The sequence below is a fragment of the Echinops telfairi genome, unplaced genomic scaffold (assembly GCF_000313985.2).
Source record: "Echinops telfairi isolate 266 unplaced genomic scaffold, ASM31398v2 ScPeMD7_7408;HRSCAF=8446, whole genome shotgun sequence".
In the NCBI taxonomy this organism is placed as follows: domain Eukaryota; kingdom Metazoa; phylum Chordata; class Mammalia; order Afrosoricida; family Tenrecidae; genus Echinops; species Echinops telfairi.
In genome coordinates, this window is record NW_022111308.1 from 22562 (window position 1) to 35440 (window position 12879).

At 49.2% G+C, this 12879-nt stretch overlaps 1 protein-coding gene across 1 annotated transcript; it reads left to right on the forward strand.

Moving 5' to 3' along the window:
• Positions 1–532: 532 nt before the first annotated feature.
• Positions 533–9321, forward strand: LOC101642750 (E3 ubiquitin-protein ligase RNF14-like). The gene is made up of 5 exons (XM_004717926.2): positions 533–721; positions 2992–3512; positions 4226–4455; positions 8231–8403; positions 9166–9321. Exons 1-5 carry the CDS (start codon positions 533–535, stop codon positions 9319–9321), a joined length of 1269 nt encoding a protein of 422 aa, XP_004717983.2.
• The last annotated feature ends 3558 nt before the right edge of the window (positions 9322–12879 follow it).

Here is a 12879-nt window from a genome sequence, read left to right on the forward strand (position 1 = left end):
CCCCAGACGCTATATCTTTTGATAGCCGGGCACCATCAGCTTTCTTCACCACATTTGCTTATTCACCCGCTTTGTCTTCAGCGGTTGTGTCGGGGCGATTCCATTTCTATGAACTATCCAGAAGAGGGTTACTGAGTGCTGAGAAGAGGAAGTGGTTTTTAGTGTTAATGCATTTAGATTTTTGGGGGGGTGGGGATGGGGATTGGGGCGAAGAACAGGGTCGTGAGAAAATATCCTCAACTTAGTAGTGCACAATTCTGTGAATAGGCTAAAACTCACTGAAATATACACTTTAAACGTACACTATAGGTTTCAGGGCCTATGAGGAATACATTTCAACATATGAAAAAAAGGAGATGGTATGTATCAGTAGTATGTGTTTTAGGAGCCTTAGTTTATTTTCAATTGCTTCCAAGAAAACAGCTTTTTCCCTAAGGGGTTGGCAGTGGGCTGGAAATGGGAAGGTGGATTGTATTTTCATGGAACATCTCCAGCACCTACAGAGGCCAGCCATTCCTGCGCACGGTCCAACATGCACCCTTTGATCAATGCCTTTATTTTTGTCTCAGGAAATCCAGCAGATGGTCACCAGAAAAGTGGCAATGAACATGTGATTCACTTTCTGCCTCCTCTTGTGCTGACGTTTGAACTGCCACCAGATTATCCATCTAACTCCCCACCTGCATTCACGCTGAGTGGAAAGTGGCTGTCACCAATCCAGGTTAGAATCCACTATTCGTCTTATTTTTGGAGCCCCGTTTTGTTGTCGTTGCTGTTGGGTGCCATCGAGTTGGTTCGGACCGCTAGCAACAGAAAGAAACACTTCTGAGTCCTGCGCCATCCTCACAATGGTCCCTGTGCTTGAGCCCATGGTAGCAGCCACTGTGTCCGTCCATCTCCTTGAGGGCCTGCCTCTTTTGTGCCACCCGTCCACTGTATCACGCAGGATGCCCTTCTCCAGGGACTGGTCTCTCCTCCTGACAACATGTCCCAAAGTACAAGAGAACACATCTCTCCATACTTATCTCCAAGCAGCATTCTGACGGTACTTCTTCCAAGGAGGTTTGTTGGTTCGTATGGCAGTCCGTGGCAATATTCTTTGCCAGCTGCACAATTCATAGGCATCAGTTCATCTCTGGTCTTCCTTATTCAATATCCAACTTCCCCATGCACATGAGGTGACGGAAAATGCCGTGGCCGGGTCAGGCTTTTAAGTAGGAACAGCCAAATGCTTCCTCCTCTGCTTGCTTAGCATAAGCAATGTGAGCTTTGTGGATTGCGCCAAGGCTTCAGTAGCGGCTCCTGTCCCTGGGCTAGAGCTGCTCTAAGCTCTCCCCCAGGAGACCATCTCAGTGGCCTCATCGCTGCTCCACAGTGTAAACTACCTGTGACTGAAAGTCCGTGATCACAAATGCCAATATGTCAAAGGGGATGCACCAGGACTCCATGCAGTGGGTGGCTCCGGCGCTGGAGAAAGACGGCATAGAGAGTGGCATTGCAGCCCATATCAAGAAGGAGTTTGCCGAGAAGTTCAGCAACACCAGGCACTGCCTCATGGACAGAAGCTTTGTTAGTTATGTGACACACGAAAGCAAACTCTTCACCTACTTCTCCCTGGGCCAAGTGGCCAGCCTCTGTCCACATCTGGTTAAAGCATGGATGATGCCCACACACCCAGAGTTCCATCCAAAACCAAGGCCCACCCCCTCAATTCCTAATCCCAGAGACTGAACTTTACAGGCTTGCTAAGACCTTGAACACCTGCATCTTTGACCTTTTTGTGGTGTTTGGTACAGGACCTCCACTCTACCCATTTGTGATGGTTCTAAAGCAATTGGCAAACATCTCATACGTGTATTTCTCTTCTATTCCATACTTTCCCCTGCTTCACTGCCCCCCACCCCCAATGCATTCCTTTCTAAACCAATAATAAATCCCTTAGAGATTTGTGTAACAGAAACATGCGAGCTTTGCCTTAAGACAATGCCACTCTTTGGGGGACCTGTTATGGGTCGAAACATGAGGGCAACATTTTCAAACAGTTCTGTTTCAAATCGTTAGTCCCGAGGTCCTAGACAGCCCATAAGCCAAAGCACCCCATTTTAAAATTATTTCATTTCTGGATCTACTTAAGGTGCATGTAGATTTTGAAATAAACGAGGAAACGAAGACGGAAACCCAAGTAGCAGTATTCCTATGCTGCAGTTGTCGTAAATCAGGAGGAACGTTACAATCCAGATCCTCAACTTTGCATTGAGCATCCCACCATTTAACCCTTAACCTGCTCCTTGGTGACTTTTCTGTATTATTTCCTCTCTCTCTTTCCCATTACACTGAAGTTAGCTCACACCCATCCCCTGTTTAGTCCACTGCTTTCTCTTCCCTACCTTCCCCTCCTGCCTTGGACAGTCTCCAAAGTCTGTTTCCTTTGGTATGAATGTCTTTTTTTAGGTTATTTTTTTCCACTTATAATAGTGACATTATATATTATCTGTCCTTTTACGCCTAACGTGATGCAGCATAATATTCTCCAGGCCCATCTGTGTAATGAGGTGCTTCATGGATTTGTCACTGTTTTCTAGGGGTGCATACTATTCCACTGTATGTGAAGAGAGTTTCTTTATTCTTCCTGGTGGGACGTTAGAGTGCTTCCGTTTTCTTGCTCATTGGCAGTATTTTTATCTGAATAGTTAAATTTGTACCTGCATCGCCTTTCCAGTGTCTGTAATGATTTTTAGGGTGCTTCTTGCTCCTATCTCCTAACTTTCTGCTCTGTTCGTGTACGCCACCTGGATTAGGGATCAAATGACTGCATTTTTTCAAAAGCGCAGTGTGTCGCTGAAGTGAAAGCCTGTGCTTGACGTGTTTCAGTTCTTCAGTAAGCAGGTCATGAAACACAGAGGGGGAAGAGAAATGTTGGAAGAAGTCCACATTGAGAAGACAATATGATCGCTTTTCCAAACTCACTGATGTCTTCTTTGCTTCTCATAGCTAACTGCTCTCTGCAAGTGCTTGGGCAATGTCTGGGAAGAACACCGTGGCAGCGCAATCCTGTTTACATGGATCCAGTTTCTTAAGGATGAGGCTCTCACCTACCTGAACGTCACCTCTCCCTTCGAGCTCAAATGTGGCTTTCAGGGAGGCATGGATAGAGCAGACCCAGCTACCCCCGAAGGAGAATTCTGTCTCAAAGGAGCAGCTGACGTTGAGGAAGACGCAGCGGAGCCTGTGGATGAGAGAGCCAGGCAGGATGCTGAATCGTTGAGTCTGCTCTGGGAAGTCCTGGAGTTCGATGAAATTCAGCAGAAGAGAAGCTTTAACAAAAAAGTATACACATGCACTAGATGCTTCAGTAACAAGCTGGGCAGTGACTGCATGTACTTCTTGAACTGCAAGCATGTATACTGCAAGGGCTGTATGAAGGAGTACTTTGAGATCCAGATCAAGGATGGACGGGTCCATGGCCTCACCTGTCCAGAACCAAAGTGCTCTTCAGAGGCCATCCCCAATCAGGTAACTGCTAACCCTATGGGCATCTTCCATCCCAATTCTCTTTCCCACCGGGAGCCTGCTGCTCAAGGACTTCCTTTCCTGGGAGCTCAGCAAGAACTTCCCAGGCCAGTAGACATGGTTTGTTGGTTCTCATTGCCATGGAGAATGCTGCTTGTGTTCACATTGGAGTGCAGGACAATCTAAGCTCCCAGCCGCTGGCCTGGGAAGGAGGAGCCTTTAGCAGGAACAAGGGTTGTTTGAAATGCTGGGACTTAGTAACTTTGTAAGCCTGTTAACATACCGTCCTACTTGAGAACGCTCTAACCCAGTGGTTCTGAACCTTCCTCATGCTGTGACCTCTCATACACTTCCTCATGTTGTGGTGACACTCCCCCGCCCATAAAATACTTTTGTTGCTACTTCATCGCTGTCATTATGCTCCTGTTCTAAATCGGGCGACCCCCGAGAAAGGGTCGTCCGACCCCCAAAGGGGGCAAGACACACAGATTGAGAACCCCTGCTCTAACCATTCTTAGCTGAGTTTAATGTCTGTGGTCCACACCCCTTCCAAGAGTTCACTGGTTGTTTTTCTCTCACCTGGTTGTAAGCAAAGGACTGCCATCCTTGGCATGAAATCAAAGTCTAAAATGTCTGTGCCCCTGAATTGGGCAAGAAGCCTAAGAATTTCCTGGTGGTGTAGAATCAGAGTCAGAGCCATTTCTGTTTCCCTCCGGGTGAGAGGACTTGTGGAAAAGGGGCTATTTGAACGTCATGAACACCTTCTCCTCCAGGCCACCTTGGACCTGATGGGGGATGTGGTGAATTGCCCCCGGGCGTTCTGTCAGCGGCCTGTGGTCGAGGACCAAGAATCCAGATTGGGAGTATGTGGCAGCTGCACTTATGCCTTCTGTACCGTGTGCCGCCACACCTACCACAGCATTTCTTCATGCAAGATAACAACGGGTACGTTGGGGTGTGTCACCTCGAGCTCTGAAAATAAAATCCTTTTCGCCCAGTGGTCATTTTAGTTTGGAAAATGTTTTTATGCCTAACCCTGGTGGCATAGTGATTACAGGTTGGGCTGCTAACTGCAAGATCGTTGGTTCAAAACCACCAGGTGTTCCTCAGGAGAAAGACAAAGCTTTCTAATCCTGTAGTCTCTGGAAGACATGGAGCGTCCCGACCCTAGAAGATAGGCATCAACTCCATGGCAGTGAGAGACCCTTTCCGAGATTTGAGGATTCAGTGGTGTTCAAATAGAATGGCAGCGTACGTCTGCAAACTCCGCAAGCAGAGTCCGTCTCGCCAGTCTGCTAGGACAGAATCTTTTATCAGGCAAAGTGATCATAGGAGTGTGATCCCAGCACTTTAGCCAAAGCACGCAATGGCGGGAGTGACACCCCACCACCTTTTCCATAGGCTGTAGGTTGTGAGCAAGTCACAGGTCCCACCAACACTCAAGTCATAGAATTCTAAAAGGTGTGCATATGGGGGCCACCCGGGGGCCTCTCTGATAAAGCCTGCCCTCGGCCCCAAGAGATTCACATCTATCTCATGTATGACATACACGCAGTGCCTCTCAAATTTGTTTCTTTGTTTTTAGGAGGTGGCAGCGCTGCAGGCTTATTAAGCAGTACTGTCAGGATCCGCTGGGGACGGAGCCACAGTGGGTCTCATCTGCAGAAAGAGTGAGGGAAGTGAGACACTGCTCGGAGCTGCTGGGGCCCTTTTTGAAGTCTGGTGGGGGCCGTTGAGCTCAGGCCTGGGGGCTTTCAAAAACAGATGGTTGTTCCTGTCTGGGGGGCACTCAAACCGTGGTCCCCGATTGAGTGAGACTCATCGCTTGACCGGCCATGTGGCTTTCCCTGCCTTTATCTATCCCTACTCCGAGAGTCAGGGCTCTCATTCCTTAGGGGTACCGGCACCATCCATTCTGGCTGCAGTCCCAGGGCTTTTCTCTGGAGTTCTGCCCTAATATCTTGCGAAGTGTGGTTGATGCACTGAGTATTTAAAACTGTCTTACCTGATTGTGGTAAGACTTGTATGAGCCCTCAATAAAATGAATATAAAAAAGGAAAGCTATCTTACCCCAAAGTGATTCGGGGTCTAAGTTGGTGACCCTGGCCCTCTTCGGGACCAGTCAGTTTTGGAAAGCAGCTGGGTTCTCTCCGTGGGCCTGGAGTAGCTCTGCTGGTTTAGAGCGTTCCGTGGCTGTGTCTCAATTTTCCTATTCCCTCAATTTTCCTTATTCCCTCCATAAGGCATAGAATCCCGCCTGCTCGAAGCAGCATTACCAGCCCGGTCTACTTGGTAATTCCATCGCGGATCCTCACCGGGCCATGAGATAATCGGGGGTTCACGACGCTCCTATTGGCGGCCTGGTGACCCGCCACATCAAGTAGTCAGCCTCTTTCAACAGGAGACTAAATGTATGCCAGGGCAGCTGTGAAGTGCTTCCAGGTCATGTCCAAGGTGGTCAGCAAGCCCCAGAGCACTCCCCAGAGCACAGCAAGCCCCTGCCTGTCAGGGTCTCCTCTGAAAGGGCGTTCACTTCTCTTTCCACACTTTTAGGTCTCCCAAGCTAAAGGGGCCATGCCGTCGGGCCTCTTGGCTGTTGCCTCTGGTCTTATCCTATACAGGGCATAGGGCAGGCTAGAGCCACCGTTCCAGGTGAGGGGGAACCTGGCAAGTCTCCTCTGTAGACAAGTGGCCAGGCTCTGGGGGGACCTTGGGGCTTTTAACATCTTCTGACATGGGTCACTCTAAGGGAGGAGGTTTGGGGGTGCACTCTAGGTTTTGAGGGTCACAGTTTTCACCATCGACATGGCTGGGAAGTTTTGGATGGGCTTGGGTAGGACACTCAGGGAGCAAGCCCAGCAAATGTCCAAGTGATCCCACAAAGCCATAAAAGCCTGCCTTTCTGCGACCTTGGGCCACTTCCCTTCAGAGTGGCAGAAGAGAACTCGCCCCAACATGGTATTGTATTGTAAAGAGCCACCTGGCAGCCGGGACTCTCCATTCTCCATGGGGGATTACAGGAAGATGCCAATGTTTCCCCTCAGGGAGTCTAGCTGGAGGCACAGTTCGCTCCAGTTCTTCACGATGTCATCTCACGGAATCACTGTGGGCTTTGTGTGGGAGTGAATTTGTCCCAGGGTTGCAAGGTCTGTAGGGAAAAGAAGGGAAACATACAAGAGAGTGCAGACCAAAGCCCCACTTGCCTAGTCATTGCAGACTCCCATCCCTGGCCCCTCTGTCAAGGGACCGGTTCGTCCTAACTCAGGGCCCATGCCCCCCAGGAAAAGGTCGGGCACGTGAAAAATGGCTCTTCCCACCCATCTAACCTGGTCTGGGATTGTTCTCCCATCTTGTGGCTGGATCCCTGGGAGGATTTCTTGCCCTTTTGGGTCCCTAATGGGCAGATAACCGCAGAGAGGGCTCTCCTGCTTATCCCCTCCGAGTCCCCGGGTTCTGGTCTTAGGCTCATTTTTCTTGGCACCCCATTCTGATGGGCTGAGGTAGACCCGTCTCTTTCCTGCCGGGATGCTCTAGGAAAAGATGCTCAGGTCCCTGAGCTAGAAGGGTTCCCACCGGGTTCAGGCCTTCTCTGTGAATGTCTTCGTTTTCTGTGGTGAGGATGTATTTTGGTGAACGCGAGAGTTTGACTCCGGATAGAAAAGAGAAGCTGAGCCTCAGGGGTAGGCAAGGGTTTGGCGGCTGCTATTACAGCAAAAGAAGTTGTCCTTCTGGTTCCCCTGGAATCTCAGAGATGAGAAGATAGTTTAGGTGTGCTGCGCTGTTTGAAACTTCCCGCCCTGGAGGCTGGACTCCATGATCACCTTCACCTTTGGATGTACCTAGGCTATCTCACAGGAGGGTCTTCTGGAGGTGGCCCCCGGCTCTGGACAATCATAGCAGCACAGCGGAAGGGCACCAGCCCAGGTTTGTCTCCAGGGAACTGTTGGCAGCCTACTGGCATCTCAGAGAGGGGCCCGACCGCTCTCGGCAACTGGTGTCCCTTGATACAGCCATGGCCAGGCCACCTCACCGGCACGACGTTGGTGGGGGGATTGCCTTATTCCATAGGGGTCTGTCTGACCCCCTTTTCTGCAGCCAGGCAGGCACAAACCCGCAAGCTCCATGTTTCTAATGGGGCAGGGGAGTCCAGCGGCCCCACAGCAGGCCACCTAGAGGATCCAGTGTAGTCAATCCCCATGAAGGCAGGCAGGTTGCAACCCCCAGCCCATCCTGAGGAGAGCGATGGGGCTTCCTACTCTCAGAAGCAGTTCAGAGTCTCAGAAACCCATCGGGGGTGGCCAGGAGTCGCCACTGACTCGCTGGGAGTGAGTTTGTGGTGGAAAGTCACAGTTTTCCAATTGGTGGCATCACTGTTTTCTTTCTCATTTGTGCCCCCGTTATTCTTCTCTGATTACAGCACAAATACAGGTGTCTGTTTGCTCATTTCCATCCTACTTTGGCTAGAGCACTCCAAATCAGAAACGTTCCGTGAATGAGTACTATTCGGTTGCATGACTCTGCTACACGGAATGATGCTTTAGTCACATTCGTAGGCATGGTGGTGCATGGAGCTATGGCAATATGTTATGGAGGGTTTGTTTTTTCCTTCGTGATAGAGTGCCTGGACGGTCTCATCAAGGGAAAGGGTCTGTTGTTCTCATTGGCTTTTTGCCCTCTTTGCAAACACTTATGAAAGCCAATTTTTTACTTGATGCTCTAGAGAAGCTACTGCAGATACAAAAGGAGTATCGGTGTGCCGATACAAATGGAAGAATGCTTATGGAGAGGAAGTATGGGAAGAGGATCCTTCAGATGGCAATGGAAGAGATGCAAAGCGAGGCATGGCTGGAACAGAACTCAAAGTGCTGCCCAGGTTGTGGAACTCACATAGAAGTAAGTCAGCCTTTAGGAAGTAGCTCATGCATGGATGCCCAAGCCTGTTTCCCTGTCCTCAACACGCAGGAGGCCTTTCCTCAGTGTTCCTGTTCTAGCGCACCACAGATTAAATCACACACACACACACACACACACACACACACACACACACCACTTAAGGAAAGGTCAAACCTGCTTTATTACAGCTGGACGAGAGTCCACTAAGGTCTTCTTCACTCTGGACCCTGAACAAGGAAGCACAAGATTTCTGCAGTTCAAGCAGAGGGCTGGCTGAAGGGAGACTATGCAGGCAGTGGCATTCTTTGGTCAGAGGGCAGGCAGGAGGGTGGGAGGGGCCCGAGGAACATCAGGCTCTGGCAGCATAGATTGCATTGGGCAAGCAGCTGATCAGGAGGGCCTGGAGACATCCCCAGAGAGTCAAGGTCCCTCAGGATATCAGGAGCAGCGGGGTTGGGACAGCCAGCTGCTGGCAGGCTTGAGCACAGACCAAGAAGGCAGGTTTGAACCAAATGCAGTCCTTTATGCTAAGCTGGGCTACAACGGGTATGCCTTACTGAGAAGGCATTTTGTGAAAAAGTGGAGGCTCTCTGCTCCTGTAAAGACTTCAGTCTTGGACAAACCCTACGTAGGGCCGCGATGAGTTGGGATTAACTTGAGGGCAGTGGGGGTGTGTTTCAGTAAGACTTGTTTCTTGGAAGATGAAATTCCCCACTACAGCATATTTCCTGCTCCACGGGTCTGTGGCCTCACCGGAAAAAGGTGCTCAAAACCTGGATCCGCAAGAGCAGTCGCATTGTCATCATCCTGTACTTTGCTATTGAATATTTACAACAGGGTGGGGAAGCGGTTGCTGCCAAAGGCCACTGGATATTTATAACACCATTCGTGGCCCGTGCAGATTTAACAACGCCATAATCGGCCTGCTATACTTGGTGCAGTGGTTACGTATTGGGCTGCTATCCCCATGCACGTCAGTTGCAAACCACCAGCAGCTCCACTGGAGAAAGACTGAGCTTTCTCGTGCCATAAAGAGGTACCTCTCAGAAACCCCCAGGGGGTCGCCATGAGGCAGCATTGACTGGATGGCAGCATGTTTGGTTTGGTTTTATATTTGGTCAGGCATGTAACTCACAGACTCCAAATGGGATGGCAGGAATGGCTTCTCTTGGGGAAGGCCTGCGATGTTGGCTGATGTGCCCATTTGCTGGGCCTTCTACTGCCCCAGGGCCAGGTGGTTTCCCCACCCCTGATTTAGGACGTCAGGGTCCATTGACAAGCACATGTCTTAAAGGGAGGCTGAAGAAGGGCAACCCTGGTCCCTTCGTAACTCAGCTCTATGGCTATTTTCAGGTGCAGCAGGAGGATGCATGTCTTTATCAAATGGCTTCAGGAGGGTAATTGTCTTCATCCATAATAAAAGAAAAAGTCTTTAGTCTTCAGGACTCATTGGTTTGTTTGAGTGTTCCTTCCAAGTCATCACCCCTCCCTGTTTAACAAAGACCTTAACGCTTTTGATGCTCCACTGCAGACATGCTTGATAAGCCAATTTCGGCTCGATTTCGCCTCCAGGGTACCGTTTTTCTAATGACAGGCAGAGGGACGCCAAATACTAAGAAAGTAAATAAAGGGACACACATTGCTCTACACATTAACTTCATTGTGTTGGAATGAGATATATATGCCAGGGGTTTTCCAACCAAGAAATGCATCTTGGCAGCTTTTCTTGTTTTGTTTTGTTTTTTTGATGGGGGTGAAGGAGCAGGTGGTCTCTCCCCTTTCACCCAGCCTGAAAGAGGGGTCTACGGAAGGCTCTCTCATGACGTTCTATGAGGGCATTAGATGTGGAGTTGACAAATAAAATTCCTCTAACCAACTATGTTCAAGGTCAAACTAGAGATTTCATGACTTATAAAGCTTATATTGGAATTAATACTCCAGGCCTGACTAGTGGTCAGTTTAGGGGCTATCTTTCTCCATCAGCCAATGCACATTCTTGCTCAAACTTTTTGTACAGTGAAAGAAAGGTCCCTGATCTTGTTGCTGCTAGCTGCAATGGAGACAGTCCCGACTTACCGTGAGCCTACGTACAACAGAACGGCGCACTGTTCCGACCAGAGCCATCCTCATAATTGCTCTTATGTTTGGGCGCAACGTTGCAGCCACCGTGTCAATGCATCTTGTTGAAGGCCTTTCTGGTTTTCACGGCCCCTCCTTTACCAAACAGGGATTGGTCTCTCCTGACAAGTCCAAAGTCTGAGAGACCAAGTCACGACCGCCTTGCCCCTGAGGAGCATTCTGATCATACATCTTCCAAGACAGACGTGTTTGTTCTTTTGGCAGTCCATGTCCCTAACAGCTCCCCTTCAATGTCAATGCACCTACACAAGTCAACAGCTAGCAAAGAAACCTTTTCTCAGAAGGGATTTGGATGTGTAATTCCAGCAAACTGAGAAAATCCCTGAGATCTTTTGTGCTAACTGGTATAAAATTCACTAACATAAAATTCAACACTACCTGGATCCAGAATATTCTTTCACATCTCCAGAGGTGATCCCGTGCGTTCAGCAGTCACTCTCCCGTTGCCACCACTCGGGCATGTATCTATGGTTTATATGTTTCTGGGCCACTTTAGATACAACATCGTCCTTTTATAAGACAGAGAATCTTTTTTTTTTTTTTTAAAGATACACAATCACCCTCCTAGGGCATATGATCATTCTATTGACAGTATCGTTCGTGATGTTGACACAATGGCCAAGGGACCACATATTAAAACCTAGAATCCTGCAACACCTCAGGGGAAAAAAATACAATACAATTAAAAAGTGGGCAGAAGGCACGAACAGACAGTTCGCCCCGGATGACACTCAAATGGCTAACAAATAACATGAAAACATGCTCACGACCACTAGCCATTCAGCTGATGCAAACTGAAAGACTAATGAGCTATCACCTTACACCCACAGTGAGAGCCCAATTCATAGAACCGGAGACGAACAGACCCTGGAGAGGATGTGGAGAGACTGGAACTCTTAACCACTGCTGCTGGGTTTGCAAGCATGTGCAGTCATGGTGGCAAGGGAAAGGGTGCTACCTAATGCAACTGGGCACAGAAATACCATACAAACCCACAATCTCTCTGCCTGGTCTGTGCCTCTAAGAAGGAAAAGACATGACACAAACAGACATGTGCTCCTCCTATGTCCATTGCAGCACAGTTCGCAGTAGCAAGAAGCTAGAAGCAGCCCAAGTACCCATCAGTAGGACGGTGGGCGCACTCTGGTACAGGCGCACAGTTCAATACGATGCACCCCTAAAAAAGAGCGATGAAACCCCTCATGACACAGACGGATGTGGAAGTCATTATACTGGGTCATGTTCATCAATCCCAAGAGGTTACAATAAGGAATACAAACCAAGGCAAAGGCAGCCATCTGTTCTTAGGTCATATAGTTGCCTCATCCAGTCTCCCCAGCACTGCGGTGCTGTGCCTGCCTCCTGCTCATGATCCACATCACCCAATCCTTTGTACATCTGACCAACCACTTTGACCGAGGAGGCCTCACCTCAATTGAGGTCAGTCTCTCACGTTGTGAGGAGAAGAAAAAGTCCAATCGGTTCCTGCCATATGCCATTGTTCAATGGTCTCCGCAGATCAACAGACACTCCTACAAGGTTGTTCGGTGTACCTCAACGGAAATTCCAGCCCAGAGATGGTGGGCAAGTTGGTCCTAGAGACGGTGGGTACACCCCTATTGCTGGGTAGACCAGGTAGGGTAACGGGCCATTGGGGAAAAGACAATTAATATTATTCTCGTGCACCCCCAATGGGAGATTGCTCCAAGTATCCTCCTAACGGGGCAATTTTGACCTAGTTTTGATCCAGCCCTTGGTGACCCAGGCTGCAGGCTATAGACAACTGGGACGTTAGAGTCTGTCCTTTTGAAGCACACAGCATGCTACCTAGGCCACGCCAGAAGGCTCTGACTGGGAACCCCATCAAGCGAAGTTAAACGCACCTGTAGCAGATTGTAGTACTGGGGATGGAGTGTCGCGATCCTAAGGAGCATACCGGGCGTAATTCTGAGCAAGATTTGTTGGTTCTTTTGGCAGTCTGTGGAACGTTCAATATTCTTCACCAGCACCGTATTGAAACGCCTCGATTCTTCTGGGACCTTTATGCAGGGGTCACTGTCACCTTTGTCTGAGGCGATTGCCAACACCATGGTTTGGGTCGTGCACAACATCGTCCTCAAAGGAACATCCTCACTTTGTAACACTTTTTTTTAAAGTTAGGATTTGATTCATATAACACATCACTCCATCTTTCAATCACCACAAGCAGAACTGTGCAATCGCTCCCACAATTGGCCTCCAACCATTCTTTTCCTACGTGGACTCAAAGACATCGTCTTCTCCCCTTGCCTTCAACCCCCCCCCTCCCCATAGTTTCGTCAGCACTGGGTCTCACAC

What these genes read in the sequence shown, in the direction of transcription:
- LOC101642750 (XM_004717926.2), top strand. Translation starts at nt 533, where the DNA reads ATGCACCCTTTGATCAATGCCTTTATTTTTGTCTCAGGAAATCCAGCA. An exon ending in TCAGAGGCCATCCCCAATCA is followed by an intron (nt 3,513 to 4,225) that starts GGTAACTGCTAA and finishes TGTTTCCCTCCG; the next exon opens with GGTGAGAGGACTTGTGGAAA. An exon ending in TTCATGCAAGATAACAACGG is followed by an intron (nt 4,456 to 8,230) that starts GTACGTTGGGGT and finishes TTGATGCTCTAG; the next exon opens with AGAAGCTACTGCAGATACAA.